Genomic DNA, 23,213 nt, shown 5'->3' with positions numbered 1-23,213 from the left:
ATTTATGTTACGTGTATAGGAAACGCCACCTACCTTTTTATTCTCTCCCTTTTATATTATAAGAGAGGTGGTGAAGTGTAGAACTGCATTTTAATGTAGCTAAAAGTACCGTTAGCAGAGGATGGTTTCGATCCATCGACCTCTGGGTTATGGGCCCAGCACGCTTCCGCTGCGCCACTCTGCTTCCGGCCACCCCAGATGGGACTCGAACCCACAATCCCTGGCTTAGGAGGCCAGTGCCTTATCCATTAGGCCACTGGGGCTTCACGACGTGTGCTCAGTCTGGGGCTGTGACCGAAGTGATAATGATAATGTGCATGATATTGAACATTAAATACAGATGTGCCCTCAACTTTGATTTACACGTACTACTGTTTTAACAGGAATAAGCCTGTTGTCGCTGCTAGTGCATAAACAGCTATGTTAAAAATAACGATTAAATAATAGTAGCCTATTAAAATTGTATACATGTGTTTATTATAAAGTATTAAAACGTACCTTTTGGTTCAATACGTTTAGTTTTGGTTGTCATGCTCTTTGGAGGTAACTATAACAACGTGAACATTGTCATAGCAACTGATGCAGCTCGATGGGAAATACCAAATGAAAGGTTTGCAGATCAAAGACGAAATAAAGCAGAACTTTGTTTTGACGTTCAATTTCGGGGTTTAACGTCTCGTTGCGTCATTAAATTACACTTTAGTGTAATCCCCACTAGTTGTCTTTATTAGTTTTACTCCCGAATATATCTGGTGAGACCATTTATTTACATAAAACCCCCTTCTGCACTAAGTAGTAGAGTCCATTTTCAACATGGCGACCGCGGGTTTGAAAATCTAAACGGGTGGAACATGTTTTATATCCACTGCACATTAACTAAAGAATATGGTAAAGACAGAAGACATGTCCACCATGGCGGAAGGCTGGAAAGAGGTGTTAAACAGAAGCCGGTTTGTTCCTCCACCGAGCCAGACGGTCCGCCGAGCTGTGGAAAGCCACTTGACTCAGTCCCACGGCTTCCAGCTGAGCCTCGGCCGGGTCACAGCCGCTCACCTCCCACAGGTGACTTACAGCTAACGCTAACGATGAAGGTTTGGAAGAGTAGTAGAGTAACTTTGCTCATGGAAGAGATGCAATGGTGGTGCTTTCTGTGTAGTTGGTAGTACAGCCCACCGATTTTGGCTGCCATTAAGAGGTAAATGTACTGTACAGGCCTAAGCAGTATGCTGCCTGTATACTTCATAGTACATCTCAGTGCGTAAGAAAAAACTCGCAGAACTCCGTTCAAAATCTTTGCAACTGAACGTGATCTTGCATCGTATCAAACGTACACTTAAGATGACCAGTACAAAACCACAGTGTCAAAATGTTATGCATCCTCTCTTAAATTCGGTTTGCAGATCAACATCACTACATTTAATTTTAACATGAATCCACTGTTTGCTCTCTAAAGCCCTATTAACAGGATGGAAAATATAATGGCAATTGTAATTTGTGTTCAATATGCAGTTTTGAGATTTTAAATTAAACCCAGTCATAGATGTTTGCTCAGACGCTCTTCACTGACTGGAAGTGTTTACATTTCCATACAACAAAATGTTTTCTGGCTTCTCTTTTCACTCACAGGTGATGTCGGAGGGGGAGCAAGACCTGGTCTACCAGCTCCGGGTGACTTTATTTGATCAAAATCACCAACACTTCTTTGGGAAAACATGGAAGAGTGCATGTCAGAGGATGAAAAACAACAAGATCTCCTTTAATGAGGTAACCTTGTCATGAAAAGCATTCAACACAAATAAGGACAGAGGACTGTAGATGATGTGGAGCTGAGATTTACTTTGGCTTGTAGACTTTTTTTTCTAAAAGCTCCTTTCAAATTGTTTTGATAAGCAGTGGCTTATAGGAAAATCAAAGCTAGTTCATGAATCAAATTAATTTAGCACAGCCATTATTTAATTAAAACCAACTCCAAACCTCCACCCAGCACAGCTACAAATCAGCAGTGATGATTGTTCTGTGTTCTGTCAGTCTCTTGAGAATGGTAGCAGACAAAACGGAGCAATTGCCCTGATTGCCAATAAACTATTTCAATTGCGTCCAACAAGTCCCGTTATATAGGCACTGCAGTCCATGTTCTCACCTGGAAGCTGAATAAGAGCATGCCTTCATGTAAGCAACAACTTGTGAGTTGACATTGAATTTTACAGTAATGGAAGTAATATAAAAAAAAATAATTTCCTAAGCCTGAACTTAATAGAGCATATTATTGTTTCGAACCAGGACCCAAGCAAGAGACTATGTGGTTCACGACCAGCATTTTACCCACTCTCCTACTGGGCCTCCCCCAGGCCTGTAAAATTAGTGCCTGTATCAAGTACACACCAATAGCACCAACTTGTGCTTGTTTTATTTTTCCTGTCAACGCTTAATCCAAATGAAACAAAGTGACCCTAATAATCTAAAAAACAAAAAACAAAAACGTGACTGGTGTGTGAAAGGCCATTAAGAGAGCTGCTGTATGGCCCTTAGAGCTGTTGTGCCTACTTTGGACTTGGCGTTACTGTGTGTGTCAGTCTCACATTGTGGAGACAGTTGTATATTTTCATGTTTTATCTCTGCTTTCTCAGTTTTCACACTCCCACTGAACAGAAGTGATTGAAAAGATTTGATTGATTCTCAGTCAGCATGCACGCGAGTCCAAAAATTAAAATTATAATAATTTTCACAGATTTCTGCCTCTCCTAATATGTTCACAGTTGTAACTCATTAGTTTCCTCCCCATCTACACCAGTGAACAATTAAAAAAAAAAAAAAACTTTATGAACAGCTTGCTGTCATTGTCATTATAGGTTTAATTTTTGTTATTGACAGGTTTGGCAGCCCTGCTAAGAACCAGTGCCAGTTTGTTAGCGGCAAATACACAAAACCTGTAAGAAGCATAGCGAATTCCAAATGGACCATTTGGCTTAACAGCATCGATCAATCACCTTATCACAACTGACTCATGTGGAGCTTGCCACATTCAACTCTAGACTGAATTACACTGCAGCACACTGGGGCAGACAGCCATGCACACCAGCCAAAATGTTAGAATTTGTTCATTTTGTAAGACTTACTTTGAGTCTTCACTAGCACTCCTGCTGTGCTGTGTACTGCTGGTTGGTCAGACTAAGTAATAATCACAACATTTATACTGCTGTGCTGAAGATTACTAGACCCATGTTGAGATGGTTTAGAGCTCAATGTTACGATCATTTGAAAGTTGTGTTAAAGTTTATTTTATTAGATAAAAAAAACTTTTGATGGAGGTCACTTGTGGATCCCCTTCTAGCACTTGATAATTACTTTTACATGATAATACAAGATATGCCGAGTCAGTAAGTTAAAATAATGTTCCAGTTGACAGAAGACTGATAAAATCCTATACATTTGCTGGTTGCTGTATGTACAAAGATGATTTACAGATTTCCCAAGTTTCACTTTAAAATTAGCTTTTCATTTTGGACAAACAAAACCATTTGTAGACACCATGTTGCACTAATTTGTGATAGGCACTGTTCCTAATTAGTTTGACATTTTACAGCTGAAACCATTCATCGATTAATGAAAGAGGAACAAATGAGTGTACAGGGAGGTAACTGTGCATCTTTGTTTAAAGTTGCTTTCCTCCACTGACAAAACCACTCTGTCGTCAGCTGCTTGTTGTGAGCCTGAAGCTCATCCTGTGATTTGGTGATCATTTTAGTTTTGTTTCCTCGTATCATCACTTTTAGCCTTGTTATTGTTGGTATGCAGATTGCATTACTGAAGGCTGTGTTTGCTGGCTACAGTGTATTGATTAAATGGCACCTCCACCCTTCATCAAATCCTTTATGTTTTGAGGGTAAATCTGGTGCAATTACATGTACTTTTTAAACTGTTAATTGTAATTGTAATTGTAAAAATAACACAAAACTTTGTGCCTGATGACTTTTCTGTTGCGATTGATCTCCCTCCTCTGAGCAATGACTTGCTGGTTTGTTGACTGGGGATTAGAATTGTAATGTACTTTATCTGAGCCAGTGTGGATGAAGATGCCTTGCAGTTTTAGTCACATGTCAGTTTAGAGTTTTGCAGAAGTCTGCTGTTTCACTTTGCTGTACTTTTTTCCCATTTTTTTTTTACTTTTTCCATCTATTGTTCGTTGAGTCTTTTCTCTTCTGCAATCATCACTAGACAAAGGGAACAAAGAAACAATTTTTTGATGTCAAACTGTGTGATGTACTCTTTGAATGATGTGCTTTGATGATGAAATTTCCAATTACGTCTTGAAAATGGTAAAGTGAATGTCATAAGGTAGGTCTTGAGATACAAAAGACAAAATATACAACATTGAAATATGCAACAATGAGATTATTGTAATGGTATCCATTCAACTTGAAAGGGTTTCTTTTATTTAGCTTGGCACCCTCTGGTCTGGACTGTCTGTGCTACTTTAGTGACTTGTTTCCCACACACTGAGTAAAGTTAAACTTGGGGCGGTTGTGTCTCCGGAGGTAGAGGAGGTTATGCTATAGGATCAGTAGTTTGATAACTTCCTAATACGTCTACTATTATCTTGTTTGTTCCTGTTTATAAGATCAGTCTCAGCCATTTTGCTAATACATCTGGTAAAGAATTAACATTCAGAAACCAGAAGCACCAGAGCTGAACCTGTGAAACATCTCACCACTCATTCACAAGATTCTTTTCAGCAACACCCTTACTATACACTGAGCCTCCAAGTGATATGTGACTACAATAACTACAATTAGTTATTTCAAACTGTACCATTATGTAGTCTTGTACCTTGAAAATCTCCCTGTATTATGTTTACTATCTCTTCTAAACAAGTTTTGAATAGATATCTGGGGAAGCAGCTGGATGTCTGTGTTCTCTCTCAATCAAACATCTGAAGGTCTCTGTACATCATGGTTGGAGGTCGGTCACATGCTGTTTTGTGATTGCGTCAGTGCACTGCTGAGCTTTTCTGTAGCTTCCATTGTCAACGAAGCCTTATCTGTTTATAGCGTGAGCGGTTGTACAAGATGTTTTGAGAAACTCTGTTTAATGAAAAGAATACTGTGAGCTGTATCTGGCTGTTAAATGCAGAGCGTTGCATAAGTCTTTTTTACAGTGACACCGATGAGTCACAGCTATGACACATTCTGATTTTCAGTTTTGTCACCATCTGTTTTTCCCCCTTTCCTTCGCTTGATGTTCTTTTGATCGAACAATCTCTCACAATGCATGGTCTTACTTTGATCTACCATAATAGTCGTAGCCTGTATAAAAACCCACTTGGTATCCCAATAAGCATCCAAATCCCATTATCCATCCAGGATAATAATATAAACCACATCATATCCTATCAGGATGATAAAGTGGGCCTGGCCCTCTCTGTGTTGTGCCGCAAGAGCTGCACCAGCTTTTTTTTTTTAATTGGATTTGGCCCGATGCACTCACATTCATGCTGGTGTTTATGAGTGGCAAATTGCTGTTTGATATCCAAATAATGTCAGAGGGGGGATCCTCTCCTCAGTTACAGGAGCACAGTGAAAATTGCAATGCCCCACCTCCCTCTAGTCAGCCATGATGGATTGGTTTTAATATCGGGTGAAAAGCAAAGATGCTCAGTGATTAAACGCAGAAAGAGAAAACTCTTTGCAAATCTATTTTCTTGGTTTGTCTCTTCATTTCTTTTTTTCTCTGGCAGAGGCAAGACATCTTGACAATGACAACGTCTGTTGCTTATTTTTGTTTTGTCTGACGCTTTACAAGTTGTTTATGAGTTGTCATAAGTCTGACTTATTATGCTTTTGTTGAAAGTAGATCACACTTTTGAGGATAGTTTGATGTGTTTGTCAGTGCTTCAAGGGTTTTCAAATCTTTTGAAAACTGCTTTTATGTACAATGGCAAGAAAACATATGTGAACTTTTTGGAATTTCATAGTTTTCTGCATTAATTTGTCGTTGTTAATTTGTCCAAGCTAATTGGATTCAGGTGTTAGCATAAGTTAAAAAAATTAGTTTGGAGGTGTGGACAAGCACTACCTCAACTGACAAAAATCACTCTAACTTTTTGAGTTTGCTCCGTGCAAGAAGAATACACTTATGTGAGCCATTCCTCACCAAAAGGAGCTTTCAGAGAACCAACAATTGAAAATCGTTGGTTTACATAAAACTGGAAATTGAGTTCCAAAGTAATGTCAAAGACTTTAGAAATTCACCAGTTTACAGTAAACAATCTACAAATGGAGACATTTTGGAACTGTGGCTACTCTACCAAGAAGTCAGCAGCCAGTCAAAATTGCCCCAAGAGCACAACAAACATTAATGAGGTAAAGTGAGTGACAGCCAAAGATTTAAATGCATCATTAGAACTGGCTAATATCTGTGTTCATGAATCTGATCTTCAGTAGGTAAAACATTGTTCAAGCAGGGTGTGTATGACAGGACACCCCAAAGGCACCAGAAGATATAGGCCCTTAGTTGTCTCTAAAGGGAAGTTTAGGGTATAGAGCATTGCCTTCTAACTGTTCTGTCTGTGGTAAAACAATGTCAATTTATCATGTCATGGGCTTCTGTGTATGTATACCTCCTATAAATCAAAGCCAATATCCAGCCTCTTGACTATTGTCCATCTTTTGTCTTTTTTTAATCTTGGTACAAAGTCATAGGAAATCCCCCACACTACACTTTCTCAGTTGCTGATGATTTATTTGACATATAACTTATTCATATTTTTCACAGACTAACTCTGCTTGTTGTGTCAAATAGGGAAAGTTGTGGGCAGTAGAGGGCAATGTTGTGCTACATACCATGCAAACAGAGGCGTTGAGAGACTGGAGGCAGAGAGAAATGTGTATCTTTTTGCATTGTCTCTCACTATGATCGCTCCATTTGAACTCTCTACCTTTACAGGGAGCCAGTGGTTTCTTCTCATATGTGCAACATTATCAGTCCGACAGCTGGGCTTTGGAGAAAAGGCCAAGTTTTATTCCTGGCCGCGTGACCTCTGCTTTTCTAGCTCTTCATAGTTTTATACTACAGTATTTGGCGTGACATAGGTAAAGCTGCACAGAATAACCCTGGAGTAACATACACACATGCATATTTAAATTTTGTTCTTTTTTTCTTTTAACTGTTCACTGTTCTAATCTTTATACTAACACGTTCACCACACCTAACCCCAAAGTAAAGTACTTGGACAGAGTGGAGTAACAAGTCTTGTGTTCTTCTAATTAAAAATACCACTCACCACCAGCCACACGCCACCAATGGGGAAACATTGCAACATCAGTTATGCAGTTTCTCTGCTTTTTGTTTCTTGAATTGTTGTTCTCTAAAGAGCTAAGTGCTTTCAAAGTGAAGAATCCCATATGGTTCAAACTTGGGCCAAGAGTAACGAATACATGGCAGCAGTCATATTCATCTGTAAAGCATAGGTTTCTCCTTAAAGAACACAATAGGTTGACTAATTTAAGCTGTCAGCGTTGTAACGAAGTTAAAGCCTCTACGCCTCCCATTTCGTTTCTAAAAGAAGACATGTAATGCAGAACGGCTGGCTCAGCTGAAGAAACACTCTTCTTTGGAGTGCTGTTGTGTGCCACAGACAGTGTTGTGTTTACTACATATGATTGCACACATGATCTAATCGAGCGTGTCCATTCAGCTGCCACATAGGAGGAAGCACTGCCCTTTTCTCCTGTGTTTAGGGAAAATGTGAGATGACCTAACTCTCATGTCAACTCTTTATATCCTCCTCAAGAAACGAATAAACAATAGAAAAAACATTTTAGGGAAATGTATTTTTATATTAAACAGCACAGAAACTTGACAGTATTTGTGTTAAACTCCCTGCACGCTCATTGTCTGCCCACACAGGTGTTTTCACTTTGTCTGATTAGACCTATTTTCGGGACATTGTAGGTGTGAACGAAATGCATTCGTTGACGTCACTCTCACCGTCTAGTTGCACATGTTGAGGCGCTTCTTGTCTGCAGCTCTTTATTATTGTTGGTACGTGTACGTATGTTGAAATTCATGCCATTACTTAATTTCTGGCCTATCTCTGACCAGTGTCATATCTGCCATAGACTGTATATATGAATCATTCAGGTGCACTTGCACACAGTGTTTTTATGTACATGGAGAATGGGTTGTTCCGAGCACCTTGGAGAACTTGCCATAGTTCTTTCGTGGATTTAAGCTGCCAGTTGTTTCTGTCTCCTTATGTAATCCTAGAGTAACTCAGTGATGTTGAGATCATGGCCCATTGGAGGCCAAACCATCTGCCGCACAACCAAAGGTTCTTCTTGTTGCTCAATAATTTTTTATGACTATTGCTTAACACAATATACTGACTGACCGGCAGACATTGGTGTTTCTCGACCCAGTGTGGCTGAAATATACTTAGTGCTATTATCATGTTTCTGAAGATTCCATTATCGTGTTATTTAGAAAACAATGTGGCACACAACATGCTTTTAATCAATTTGCAGGGGATAAACCTTTTTAATAGACTGAATATCTATCTAAGGGTTATTGCCCTTTATTTTGTGTATTTGACTTATACTTGTAAGACTGGGGAGGTTTAATAAAAAGATAGATCTGACCTGTTCCTTGCAAGGCTTAAGAGTGTAAAGTGTTTCTTTCATGGTACTTTGCTGTTGCTTGATGGTATTTAAATTACTAGATTTACAGAGATACTGTAAATTATTGACAGCAGTCTGTGCTGCCTCGCTGTCCAAGTTTAATTTTAAGATTTGTGCATCACACCTGCTTTTGAAATAGTGAGCAGGTAATGTTAAAATGATTCAGGATACATGTTTCTTCTCAATGCATATGATAGACTGCAATACAGTATTTGCTGCAATATTGTGTTTTTTTTAATGCTTGCACGATTGGCTGTGTAGATAGGATAGTCAGTCTTTGGAAGCATTCACTCCATTCAATATTCAGTTTCTTTCAGCATTTTTAAGCACCTGTGAAGATGTCTGTGCTGTGTGTGTGTATATATAGTGTGTATATATATGTATATGACAATACCTGTTTACAGAAAATTGTAAACCACCACTATGGCAAACATATGCATGGACCTTTCATATGTGCATCAGGAAATAGGAAACTAGATTTGTTATCAGTGTTGGACTTAATAAAGGAAATATTCTATATTTCTACTCACAATGAATTTCCCCCCGCTGTGTGATGTGTATCTTACTGTAAGTCTGGGATATCTTATCAATGAACCATGCTGTCATGAATGGTTGTCATGTTCATTACCATAATCATGGGTGCTGTAGTTTATTTTCAATTGATCCTACAAAGTTCGTCCTGCTCTTGTAAATATGCACAGCTGAAAACAAATACACTATCTACTCCTGTTAGTGCAGAAAAACAGGGGATTGGTGGCTGAGTACCACAGTACTTTGGGATGGACTAAGTGAGAAAATTAGAGATTAACACCAGCCTTATCCTTTAACTTACTGTATTTACTTGTGCTCATGCATGAATGCTCACTGGCCCAAAGCGACTCAGAGAGCCTTGTGCCCCCTCCTTTAAGTGCTTAGATAAATGGGCAGCAGTAAAACATGAACCTATATTGAGTCTTGTTATGTTCTGTCTTCCATTCTCTATTTTCTTTTACAAGGCACGGCACTTCCTACAGTAAATGTAGCAACCCTGTGAAACCAGCCTGTATGAAAAGCCATATGATTGATGGACAAAGGAGCTGCTATGGCAGCATAGTCAGGCCTTCAGCTTACCTCAGTGCTTAATTCCTTCTCCCAACTGGCATACCACACTAAGAGATATATACTTCAATTATACATGTGGACGTGGGGGTGCAGACTGTGCTGCCTTGCCTGAGAACTGATCAATATTTCAGCTCCAAGGGGACCAAACATCTAGCGGAGCAGCTGCTGCTTAACCGCTTTACACACTGGAGTGGCACACCATGCAATACACTGCTTCAGTAGCAGGGAAAAAGTATGTGAACCCTTCAGAATGACATCGGCTTCTGCATTAATGTGTCATAAAATTCGATCTGATCTCCATCCGAGTCACATGTACACTACAGACAGACACAGAGTGCTCAAGTTAATGCATACGACTGTAATGTTTTGGGTCTTTATTGAACATAGAGGTGCTTCAGCTCAGCTACGTTCTTAGGATGTCTAGTGAGGCATGGTTCACTTTAGTAGATGCTCCTTCCGCACTGCAAACTCAAAATGTTAAATCAAAATAGCTCTAATCCACACCTCCAATCTTGTTCCATTGATTGCACTCCAAAGTTTTCAACTTTTTACAATGGCCAGCCCCAGATTCTGGCCAAAACACCTCCATAATTAACCATAAATGGAACAGAAAATACAACATACAAAAGTAACAACAAAAGTATTTAACTTCAAAATCCAGCACACAGATGTTTCTTCCACTTTCACACTTCTTGATAGATGATGATGAATCGATGAATGCAGGCGGTGTCAGGTGAGGTGACAGGAGAAGGAAGAAGACAGAGTGTGAGGCAGCACCACAGTTTCTCCACCCTGTGTCTGATGCCCCTGACAGCCCAGCCATGTGTTCACTGAGTATTTTATTCTTCTAAAGACAATCTGAAAATGAATTACATTTGGCGAAATACTAACAGTAGAAGACCATTTTGGAAATGTATCTGTGCTGTTTTACAGTTCTAACAAGAAACTTGATGATTATTTAATCAGTAAAAGGAAGTCATGACATTGAGAGTTAATTTCAGGGAAAGAGACACAATTTCCAGGATGTGCTACTTGACAAATTCTTGCATTGTCCTTTGGAAAAAGCAGCAATGTGGACCGCTCCCCTATATCTTATGAAATAGAGTGGTACTTAGGGAATAGATAATGTCTCATGAGCACCAACATGGTACAGCTGACCTGAGTGTTCATCACATTGTGGATGTATGATTATTAATTTGTTATGAAGTTAAAATTAAATGTACGAGAATGATCATTATGAAATCTAGCTTCAGTTCACTAATTCACCATCTGTGCCAGTTTCTCCAGTCTCCACGATGTTCGAATTCATTGTTCATTTTCTGTACAGGTATAGTTCACTCAACTTTTCTGCTGGAAAACAGAGATGTGCCCTGTTTTGTGGGTATGAAATGGTTATGAATGAGGCCCTAGGTTTTTCATCTCCAGACTCTAGTTAGCATTTGCTGATATCATTAGCCTATTTCTTCCAACCTACAGTATGCATGTCTGAATAATTGCACATGTATTCAGTGCAGACAAAGACAATACAGTGATTTTGTATGAGTAAAAAACAAAACTTAAATAACATAACTTAAATGTATCATCATACATACAGAAAATACTAAATGGTTCACTTACATTATTCCTACTCACTTTCTTTCACCACTGTATATACTGTAGTTATGTGTATGTGTATTAAATCGAGGGAGTTCAAGAACCACAAAAGCTACTGCCGAAGTGACAGCAGGGAGAGATGAGAGCCTTGAGGAGGTGTTAGGTGTTTGTGTGCGTGTGCATGTGTGTTTGTGTGACTTATTGCTGCTGTGTGTGGTGTGCATAGTGTGCATGGACTCCTCTACCTTCATCCCTATCTCAGTTCCCTTTCCATCACTCCCGCTTTTTTCTCCACACTCAAACACACACACAGAATGAGCATAATTCTGCTATCAGCGCTCCCTGGGGTCTGGACTGCCTCTGTGGGGGTGGGGTGGGGAGAGAGACATTGAGACAGAGTGAAAGAAATAGATTCTGTCTGTCTTGTACTTTGTTGTTCCAGGCTTTGACATGTCAACTCTAACTTTACCTTTTTCGAATCTGAAATCTGGCAGTGTTCCTCCTATCCTTTCATCGTTATATATTTCTTGCATTCCTCCCATTTTGTGATGTTTCCCTCCAGCATTCATAGTGAGTGCCCACAGTTTGTCTGTGAAGCATTTCAGACAGGATTTACAAAATTTAGGAGAACAAAACCTGGGTGACAAACTAAGACTTTAACCAGTGCACACTAAGATCTGTCACTGGCAAATGCAGAATGCAGACTTTTTGGGTTTTGTTGGAGTGGGGGACAAAGCAGCCAATACCAGAGGCACTGAAACTCAAAATGAGGAGTAGGGACTCGGGGAAAATATTATAGAAGCTGTGCTGAGTAGGAGATTTTCATTGTGTGCAAGCATGTGTCATGGAAACTTGTATCAGCGTTGATGCTGACAGCAGATTTGAACTGAAGCAAGTTAGCTTTAACAAAAAAGAGTTACAAATGAATGCATCGTTCTTTCTGCTTGTTCATTTCTCATCCGCCTCAGTTCAGCCTTGGCTGTGATCCAGGACATGGTATAACCTGTCAGGACAATTGTAACAGAGTCAGTCAACACTCCTTAGTCAGTTTTCAACTCCATCTATTATACCTTGACAGTTTGGAGTCATTATCCATCTGTATCCAGCTTTCCCATATTGTATCTAAGAGAAAGTGTTTGCTTGGTTCAGGGTGATTTCAGACAAGTATCATTTAAATTCAAATGCAGAAGAGAATTGTGAACCTTTGCTGTAATTGCTGTGAATGATCAATTTTAAGAGTTGTCCCTGCTTCCCAGACTACTATTGAGAAGTATTATGGATATTCACAGATGTTAGAGCACATTACCTGTTTTAGTAAACTTTTTCTTAGTGTAAACTTTGTGGTTTCTTTAGATTTTTAATGTAGGTTTTCCTGTGATCAGTGACACAAAGGACAGTATGTTTCTACTTAACCTTGACATGTTTGAATGTTGCTGGCTCATCGCTCATATAGCTCATAATTTAGAGTGAATATGGTCTGGAATTCCGGAGCAAAAGACTCAAAAGATAAACAAAATGCATGGTAGTGTGTAGCATTGATGTGTAATTGATGCTGCTGCCATGTGGCAAGATGGTCAGCCATGATACTAGTCATATATCTAGTGCTGCGAAATAGTGTGGCATGATAGACCTCCGATTACGCTTCAGTTTGCTCTATGCTAAAAATCAACAACTCACTTCTTTCACACAGCAAAGAATGCTTTTAATTGCTAGTGTTGCATACATACTTGAACTTATTGTTACTAAATGACCAATATCATGTTTTTTTATTATAGAGGAGCAAACATTAGAATGCTACTGTACATGATTTGTATGTTATAAGGACTACAAATGTTCCTTATTCTTCAAAATAATGTTTTTTTCTTTACGCCCACTATAGGCTTGGTCCTCACCTTAAAATAAAAAGAAGATATTGGAAAAATAGATACCGAATTGACATTTAATTCCAGTTTTTCTTTACAATACTTGACATTTCTTAGTTCTTTGTACCATGGAGACTGGATATTTGGTACTGGAAAAGTAATAAAGTTCAGCTGTGTACATGAAGGGCAGACATCATAATCTACAGTGAAAATAAAAGGTTGGTAATTTCTGAAAAGCTTCACTCAGTGTATTCTCTGTAGTCTAAAATAGCCTTCGATGGAGATTTTTGAAAAATGAGAAGTACTGCTCAATGAAAGTCCTCGCATCACTGTCACCCTCATTCCTTGGAGGGATTCCACATAATTGGGCTGTTTCTACAGTAATTGCTGCAGTTGTCTTATCTTTGGCTGATGGATCAGCTTTTCCCAGGCCCCCACCTGTTCTTCCTCTTTGTTTTGTCTTTATGACATAAAGTGACACATCATTGACTGCCTCGATTAATGCAGTTCAAGCTAATGTTTTCTACTTTACTTAGGTGATAGAAGAGAACACATTTGTAGCTTGAAAGCTGTGTATTATAGTAACTGGTGGATGTACGCATGTGCAGACATTATGTTAACAAAGATCCAACAAAGACATTAAAGCTTTGCTTGGTTCTCCCAGCTTTTCTATTTATTTTCTCTATAGGAGATGCCCATATTTTGCGCTAATCAGTTTTTCAAATCTGGTCTGAAGACATCATACTGACAGAGATAAAGTTTGCAGTTACTCAGAAATATTCATTTAAAAATTTAATGCCATTCAAAATGTGGTTATCTGAACTGCACCTTTGTCAAATCCAGAAAAAACATCAACAAATGGTAGGAAAGGTAGGAAAACAACAAAAGGAACAACATTGTCATTCTATATGTTGCAGGAGTGTCTGAAAAGCTCAGGAGGATCTTCAATAACCACAACATCCCAGTACATTTTAGACCGAGCAACACTCTGACGAAGAAACTGATCCACCCCAAGGACAAAACACCCAGACACAAACAGAAAAATGTAGTATATCGAGTTCAACGCAGTGAAGAATGCAGAGACTAAACAACAACATCACAAATTTATGGCACAGCACAGACGATCCAGCTCATCAGCAGAGGATTCAGCAGTTAATCTGCACACAAAAGACAAGGGCCACTCCTTTGAAGACAGCAATGTTCATATTCTTGACAGGGGAAGACAGGTGGTGCGAACGTGGCATTAGAGAAGCTATTCATGTCCACATTGAATGACCCTCTCAACAGAGGAGGTGGCCTACGGCGTAATCTATCACCAACTTACAATGCAGTTCTTTCATCACTACTCAGGGGGCTTTACAATCCTTCACTCATGATCTGAAGTGGTCCCAACGACACACATGAAAGCCAGGTGGACCAACAACCCGCAGGTGACCATTAAAGAGATAAAAACTTAATGACTCCACAGGGTTTATAAGCCTGCTCCAGCCAGTCAGTCAAAACGAATGAAGCCTTTTTGATGAAAGGTGAAACACTGACTTTAAATCAAGTTTCCATGAGTTAGCCATGACCTGGATGACTGAGAATCTTCACATACATTCTGCTATTCAAATATATGTACAATTTTAAGAGTTGTTACTTCTACTTTACAACATCCAGTTTAGATAAGCCGATCAGAATTGCTGAAAGAACTGGAGGACTGTAGCAAATGTCAGAGGTCTGGAATCCAAGCTAGGAGTGAAGTTCAGCATGGTCCAATATGCATCATTTGTTCTGACTGTCCTGTCTTTCTATACATTTACCACATGTCAGTTTTACATTGGGTCTGAAATGCTGAGGACCTCGTGTAGAAAGTCAGTTCAGCTATGCATGCTCTATCTTCTCCAGCTATGATGCAGTGACATTATTGGCAATAAGAAAGCCTGGAGCCTCTATCCCTGTCATTTTGTCTGCGCATCTTTCATCCACATTGTCATCTCTCATCTCTACTATTCTGGTGACAGTCATAGAATTTTACACAGGATTTGTGATACTGATACCCGCTGGTTCTGTGCCTGTCAAATGACTTACTGCATCTCTCTCTCCCCTCTACTTCAAGGTGTTGCCTAAGCAATGCTGCCAAAACTATTATCAAAGCATTCCAACCAAGTGCATGCACTTGCTTAGCTTCACAGGACTACATGAGCTCAGCTATGACTTTGGGTTTTGCCTTCAACAACAAAGTCTTAGGTTCAATGCACATGCTACACAACAAACATCAGTTATACAGTAAGATCTAAAACCTGACTGTTTATTGATGTGCTTTTTTTATGCTGACAGCCTTTATTCATTTAGCTACATAACTGAATAGCTAAGACAGGCATGTAGACATGCAAAGTGGGCCTATTACTGTATCTAAATCTCAAGTAGCTCACACTGGTCCTGTGAGGCTGGGAGCACTGACATCAGTGCTTTCAGCCTCCCAGCTAAAGCATCGGCTAAATGGAAATACCCTGTTTGCTGTTCTTCTGGGAGGCCTCCAGGGGGTCAAACAGCAGGGCCCTGTCAATTACACTCCTGTTGCTCCGGATCCCTCTATGCAAAACCAGCGCTCATTTGCAACCTCTTGTTTTGTGCTAAGCCTGTGATTCCCTCTTCAGTGCTGGCCCACAATACCCACAAGTCGCGCATTTGAATGACCACCTTGAGGAGGCAGCAAGAATTAGCTTCAGCTTTTACATTCTGTGAGGGGCTCATAATTGTCTGTATAGTGACACGGCAAATCCATAAGACAATTTCTTGATATTTTCCAAAAGTACATTTAAATTCACTGATTTTTGACTAAAGCTATATTACAGATTTTGCTATAATAAATAGCTTTGTGTGCATATTTTATTTAGAGGGGTTGATTCAACTGTATGGTAATTTTAGAAGCTATAGTTTGTGCTGCTGTAGAACTGTGTTGCATTATTGTTTTTTACAGCCTACCTGATATACTCGACAATATAACCTTCATGAAGGGCTTATTGCAAGACTGTTGTATTCAACGGCCTTAGATGGCGCCGATATTTACCCCTGTGAGAATCGATTACTGCTTTGTTGACAGTCGCTGTGGAGTATAACCTCTCATTAGGTCCGACATATGCTGTGCTTGGCTTTGCTGCAGATGCAAGCTGTTTTCTCAATGACATCTCACAGTGCTCCTGTGGTGTTGGAAAGCAGCAAGCTCTCATAACATGATCTTAACATAATGTTCTACGCTTTATGTGGATGTTGAAATTTGGAGTTTTGCTCAGACAAGGGACATTGTTAAGTATTTAAATGTACGAACAACTAAATTAACAGTGAGAAAGTGTCGTAATTCACGTGAGCACTTAAATAAACGATCTAAAAGTTAAGCAATCGAAAACCAAACAAAACTCAACTGATGTTTGTTGGCACACGTCTTGCCTCTTTTCTGTTAGTAGGAAACAATGCCTTCCTTTCCTTATTTGCAGTCCTACCTCTGAGAACAGTGCACATTAACTTAGCATACATTGTGACATAAACAAAGTTTTATTGGGCAGAAACAAAAACAATGGGAAAATACTTTAATGCGATTAAGTGATGTTCTGGGGGAAACTTGAGGCTCAACCATGTTTACAACAGGTGAACAATGGCTGCATGTTAATTTACTAAGGCTTCTAATGAGCCTTTAATCCACCTGAGTGTCGTCGGACTACTTCTATGACAGGAATACAACTCAAGAAGATATGATCGTTTCTACTAAAGATTAACATGATCAATGACGTGAATTTGCTGAAATTTGATTGATCTAGAAATCTTGATATTTTGACATGTCATAAACTATTATTTACAAATCCAGAAGCTGATTATTTCCAGGTTTCCAAGTTTTATGTGTTCTCTAACTTTTAGACCCCTCTGTACAGTATGTAAACCAAATTCATGCATCTAAGGGTGTTCATATGGCTTATTAGTTGACAGGTCTTAAACACAATAGTTTGTTTTTGACTGCAGGAACCTATGTTTCATGTCATTTATGTCTCTCTTTCCCTCCATTACAGTTTTTTCTCTACTACTAATATGATCTAACTGCATAAAAATAAAAGTAATAACAAAGTTTAAAGTTACTAACCATAGACCAGAAGACCTTTAACACCTCAAGACAGAGTGAACAGTGTTCACAAGAATTGCCTTCATAGCTCAGTTCTCTCTTGTGTGTTGGGTATGTTGACCTGTCTTGTCTGACTTAACATCTGCCATCTCTCTACCTTTCTGCCAAAGCGGACCACATTGGGAATACTGTACGCTCTCTGTCACGATGGCAACTTTGTTGGGATGAGAAAACAGTGACGTCTTTTTATATTAGATCAAGAATAAGAACAGAAACCCCTCTACTGGAACATCACAATAATAACAGTACTCTTGTTTTTCTGTGTCACCTGCATAGCTGAATGTTTGAAGCAGTTGACTGTGACATCCAACTGGGTCAGTTGGTTCAGCCAACAGTTGGCCCTGATCTGAAGCAGGAACTAAATAACACAGGTCGAGGGGGAAATCTCCAATTGTGATTTTTTTTTTTTTTTTTTTTTTTTTTTAACTGAGGAAAAAGATACTGTGGGAGCAGCTAAAGCCTGGTGTAACACTGCAAAAAATACATGTATCAGAGACACATTTACATGAAAACATTTATTAGGTGAATATATTAAGTTACAATTGACAATTTTTTATCCTTAGTTCAGTTTGTCATTCTCTAACAAGTCACAGCTATTTTCTTGAGCACTGACTGCATCCAAAATGAAGAAGGGAAATATAGGAGACAGAATGTTTCCTTTTTTTTGCTGGAGATTGGACCAGAATCAATCTGGAGGTGCATCAAAGCGTTGAAGCAGATGAAAAAGAAATTCTATCTTTGAATTGGAAATCCGTCACGAACAATGTCCACATTTGGATTTTCTCCGCGACTAGATACAACATTTTTGACCACAAAGCAGACTCTGCATTATCACATGGGGAGGGAACTTGGGTGATCATGATAGAAATGTATACCACTCTCCTAGTCTCTGTTTGGGATAGGTTCAAGAGAAGTTCATTCAAAGAGGAGCCTTTGATTTGGGAGTTATAGTTGGAGGGGAATAAATAAATAAACTGAGTAAAAGCGAAATTTCAGTCTATGAATAGTGAATGCCATGCAACTTGGGATGGGGTACAAGAATAACTAAACAAACAGAACAAATGCTCAGTACCTGAGAAATGGTGCATTACCTTTATTGAGATTAGAACAAAAACATTGTACAGATTTTTTGTAATAAAACTTTTATTTCAATTGGAAGCTGAGTGATGAACATTTCCCCATAAATCTGGAGCCTTTGTTTTAATATTTTCTTATTCACCCCAAACTTCTTCAGGCCAAATGACTTTCAACAAGAAATGTTCATCTTATAGACACACCAGCTTGTAAGCTATGGTGCCTTGTGATTCTTAGCAAGGCAAAGTACAATGGACAAATGCAAACAAGCAAGTGAGCAAATAACTAAATCAGACATGGCTAGACGAGTATCTTTGCCTCCCATGTTTCCGATTTGTATGCAGCAGGGTGTATGTTTGGAAAACTAGTAATTTAAACTCGCCTTGCAGAGAGATAAAAGACGGATGTGGAATGCCTCTGAGATTTGAATTTGAATATATGACTCCGTGTTGGCTGAGGTCTAAAGATGAACAGGCTCTGCCACTGTGGGCCAGGAGAAATTGGCTCTGTATTTCAAGGTAGCTCATGTCTACTTATGTCACTTTTTTCAGTTACACTGCCATGTTCTTCTTTATTATGGGGCTTTATTGTGCTTGGAGACCAATGGATCATAGAATTTGCACATCCCTTTATCATATTCATGCTTTTGTGCATGTAAATCATTGCGGCTCTGCTGTAGGTAGGCTATTATTTGGAATTTGAATGGCAGATCAGAGTCTGTAAACAATAGCACCTACCTGGCACAGACTACAAACAGGCTCCCGAAAGGCTTCACTGCCTTCCTCTGAACTTGTATAAAAATAGCAAGGTTAGACCTCCCACATAATCCTAAAGAGTCTTCAGCAAGGGGACATGCCACCTCTTCAGTGTGAGACTTTTGATCATGAATCAGGTATTCTTATCATCACTGGATATTTGGCCCCTTTTTTATATAGACACCTGCGATATGGACATTGAATTTGATTCTCAAATTTCTCAAAAGCAGGACAACATTTAGATAAAACTATGTTTTTGATAATCTTTTAAAATAAAATATAATACCCAACAATTTTTATATTTCATGGCTGTAATGGAAACTAGGATCATGAGGATATGTTGTTATGCCCTAATCAAACCAAACAAAGTTCTCTGTAACTCTAGGCATGTTGTGCGTTAGGTGAGGGCAGCCATATTCCTTACACATAGGGTAAAATGATGGTCCCATACATGTCCTCTCGTATGTGGAATTTTTAGTGTATGTAGTAATGGAAACTTTTTAACCAATACTAAGAAAGTTAAGAAAAACATTTGGGATTTTTAGTTAGGATAGACCAGACTGTAAAAGCAAGCCATAAAATAAAACTGAAAATTCAGACTAAGGTTTCAGTGCATTGTCATGTCATTTTGACTATGTTACTACATTTTGGTACAGCACATTCCCTCCGTTCGTTAAAAACAAGCTAAACTGCCCAAAACAAGCTCATCACAATCATATAAATTGAATTCAACCTCAGTTTCAAAATTAGAAATAATAGAACATTTGTGTTTTATTTTATTTTTTGTTTCATCAGAGATAATTGCCGTTATGCAATAAGAGGAGGTTTGATGAATGCTGTCTGGAACAGTTCCTCAGGGCATTCAAAGCAACTGTCAGAAGGATTTTAAATTGTTGCTGAAGGAATGGTTGTTAAACAGTCAATTATATGTTGCATTTTCTTTTCTGTTTGTGTAGTTCAGTCTTGAGTTATATTTATTGACCAGCCTTGCCTGACTTAACCCTAACCCTTTCCCCTTGAGAAGACCACAATGGAAATAAGCTTTTAGCTTTTTTGTGTTTTTATTATCTGTAGTTTATTTGTATGTATTGTTGTCAAATCTATGTTATATGTTATCTAATCTGTCAATGTTTTTTTGCTAAAGGCTGCAACCTGGTGAAAAGTGAAGCTTATTGCTAGTCATTTTCAGTTTGAAAATCCAAATTGTACATGTGTATGATGTTTTTTTATATTTTATCCCTGTGGTAACTCTAGTGACAGCAACAGTTGATGCTTCAAGCCAAGCTAGGTACCATGGGACTATGCACCATCTGTACTTATTTAAATTTTATTTCCCTGAAGTGATTCTCAACATGCTGTTTATTGGTCATTATTATTGTATATGTGATATAACTCTTCTTGAACTTAGTTCTTTCTGCAATATGTTGACGTTCTCTTGCACTAAAAGGGCGCATACCAATTACAAAGGTCTGTCAGTGTGGGGAATAGATTACCACTGTTAACTGATTGTTTATTTCTATTCCTCTTAGGCATAGATGTTCCACAGTTCATATGATTTTGATTCTTGTTTTGCTTAACTGCTAAACCTCCTGATGTCATATTACCTCATTTAAAATCATCAGTTTTACATAACTGGAAAAACTTTCTCTTTTACAGCAAGGAAGCTCTTTAGGCTTAGGATGATAGGATGATGCCTTTCTCTTGTTGTTCTTCACTTCTTCACTGTTATATCATTTTCTAGGTCCTGTACTTCCACACATCTCTGTGGTTGCCCAGCACGTTGGTGGTTCTGGAACTTGTGTCTTTGTCACCCAGGCCAGACGGTTCCCAGCAGGCTTTGGGACGAGGCTTCACTGTCCTGGAGCTTTTTACCAACAGACCAGAGGCTCGTGCTTCTGATGGGGACAGAAGGTGATTTGCCAATTCTTACTTACACCATTCATGGATTAGTGATGTTTCACATAAGGATATTGTTGTAGGACAGATATAGTTGTAGTGAGAGGGTTGTTGCTTGAATATAACCCAGGGACTACCTGCTTGTTTAGTCAGACACCTGCTAATAACATGTAACTCTGATGTCATTACTGTATGCTTGCAGAGCCACTGCTGTGTGTAAGGTGTTTGGTGAGACCAAGGTTTGCTCTACTGTTACCAACCCGGGATTTACAGAGGGTAGCCAGGAGGGTAGTTTGTTTGAGGGATAGCGGTTTTAGACAGTACAATTAAAAGTACAGCAGACGCATTCTTTTTATTATGCAGCTTCATTTAGTCACATAGGTTGATTTGATTTTATCTCGTAGGCTGAATCTTCACTATGGATCACCAAGAGGCCTTCTCCACCCCCTAGTGAAGGACACAGTCAACTGTAAGGATGCTTTTTTATATAAATATATATACAGTTATGTATTAGCTGTGTTTTTGGTGCTGTGTAAGTGTTTGCTCTGGAGCCATGCTCCAAGGTGTGCTTGACATTTACAAATATACATAAAATCAACTGGACAAGTCAAAATGTTTTTACGATGCATCTTTGGTGATCCGATCATGTGGACATCTAAGACACATCACTGTTTACACCTGTACACATATGTCTCCAAGGTTTCCAGCAGACTACTTGTGTCCAGATTTTATTACCACTGGGTCATTTCTGCTAGAGGATCAACAGCTCTATATTTAACTTAATTTATTTTTATTTTATGAATGGCCAATATCACGTTATCAAGTTTTGTTTGGACCAGTTCCTTTGCCCAAATGGAAATTAGGTATCTTGTTTCACTGGATGTTTACATGTGTAGTTATCTCTGTCCACTTGTGATCTGATCACCTGAGACAGGGTCAAAGTTACAAATGTGTCACTACTCATTCAAGTAGCTTCTTCAGTCTGAGAAAAGTTGGCTAGGGCAACTCTTAATGTGAAGCAATACACAATACGTGAATTTGGCTTTGGAGAGAGTAAATCTGCATATACTTGTAAACAAAGAAATGTTTGGGAATAAAAACTCAAAAATAATTTCTCCCACCCGTAACTACAGATGAGATGAGTACTATTTGATGGGCAGTATAATAGAAAATAAGTATAAAGTGTGAATAAAAGGTAAGATGCAGAGGACATAATTAGTGTGGAGATACAACACCTGCTGTCACCGTGTGGGTCCTCTGCCATTACATTTGGCACAAAGATGTGTTCTCTGCCTGGGAATACTTTAATTACAAACCAGCTGTATTCCCAGGCTGTCAGGCTCAACATATTATTGACAATGAATTCCTACATGTTGTTTTCTGAAACACGTGAAAGTGAAGTCCAAAGCTCTCAGTCACTTCAAAAATTGTGGCACTTTCTTTGCAACAATTACATCTACTGTAGGTAATGAAGAAATCCATGACTATTGGTACATTTTATTTGTCGTTATTTTTGACATTGTGTATATTCTCTTGGGTTTTGGTCCGAGTTGTTTTGAGGAACTCCCAAATATTGATTGTTTTTTATGTTAGAGTAACACCAGCTTAGAATTTGAGATCAAATATTCTTGAATTATTAAGTTTGCTACTGAAGCTCTGGGTCCATCTAGATATGGCCTCACTTGGCCTAAAACCAAGGCTATGAATTACAAAACACAGTAGTGCCTCATAGTATGAATAACACTATGCCCAGTGAGAGCAAGAGTTCCTGTCTTGGCTATCATGTCACATGAATATTAGAAAGGCTTCTCTCAAACGGACTCTTATGCTTGCTGAATTATTAACCACATGCCTGTTGTTTAGTGGAACATTGCTTTTCTGTTTTAAGGGCCATTTTGCTGCCACTTTTGCTGTTGCTCTTGTATGTTCATCACCCTTTTTTATAGTTTTTAACACGTTCTGATCCACTTTGACAGGGACACAGAGTCTATCTAAGGCTGGTTAGTGCTGCATTAAAATAAGTACATTTCCATATATTGGACATTCATGTCAGAGTGCATGAAGGAATTATAATAAGAAAACATGCCCTGGAGGCTGACATTTT

At 38.8% G+C, this 23,213-nt stretch overlaps 1 protein-coding gene and 2 non-coding genes across 3 annotated transcripts in view; 1 reads left to right on the top strand and 2 right to left on the bottom strand.

The window, feature by feature from the left end:
- Positions 1 to 112: 112 nt before the first annotated feature.
- On the bottom strand, positions 113 to 184 carry trnam-cau. The gene has a single exon. It is a non-coding gene; the product is annotated as a tRNA-Met (tRNA).
- A 6-nt stretch (positions 185 to 190) lies between these two features.
- On the bottom strand, positions 191 to 263 carry trnar-ccu. The gene has a single exon. It is a non-coding gene; the product is annotated as a tRNA-Arg (tRNA).
- A 559-nt stretch (positions 264 to 822) lies between these two features.
- nphp4 (nephronophthisis 4) overlaps positions 823 to 23,213 on the top strand; it is a 128,394-nt gene continuing 106,003 nt past the window's right edge. The window contains exons 1-4 of the mRNA XM_026366908.1: positions 823 to 1,062; positions 1,627 to 1,764; positions 20,955 to 21,124; positions 21,514 to 21,578. Of these exons, the coding sequence (XP_026222693.1) occupies positions 886 to 1,062; positions 1,627 to 1,764; positions 20,955 to 21,124; positions 21,514 to 21,578 (550 nt within the window). The 5' untranslated portion in view covers positions 823 to 885. The remainder of the gene's footprint in view (positions 1,063 to 1,626; positions 1,765 to 20,954; positions 21,125 to 21,513; positions 21,579 to 23,213) is intronic.

This window comes from Anabas testudineus, chromosome 7, assembly GCF_900324465.2.
Source record: "Anabas testudineus chromosome 7, fAnaTes1.2, whole genome shotgun sequence".
In the NCBI taxonomy this organism is placed as follows: domain Eukaryota; kingdom Metazoa; phylum Chordata; class Actinopteri; order Anabantiformes; family Anabantidae; genus Anabas; species Anabas testudineus.
Note: the sequence above shows the minus strand (reverse complement) of the source record. Positions and strands in the feature narration are given on the sequence as shown.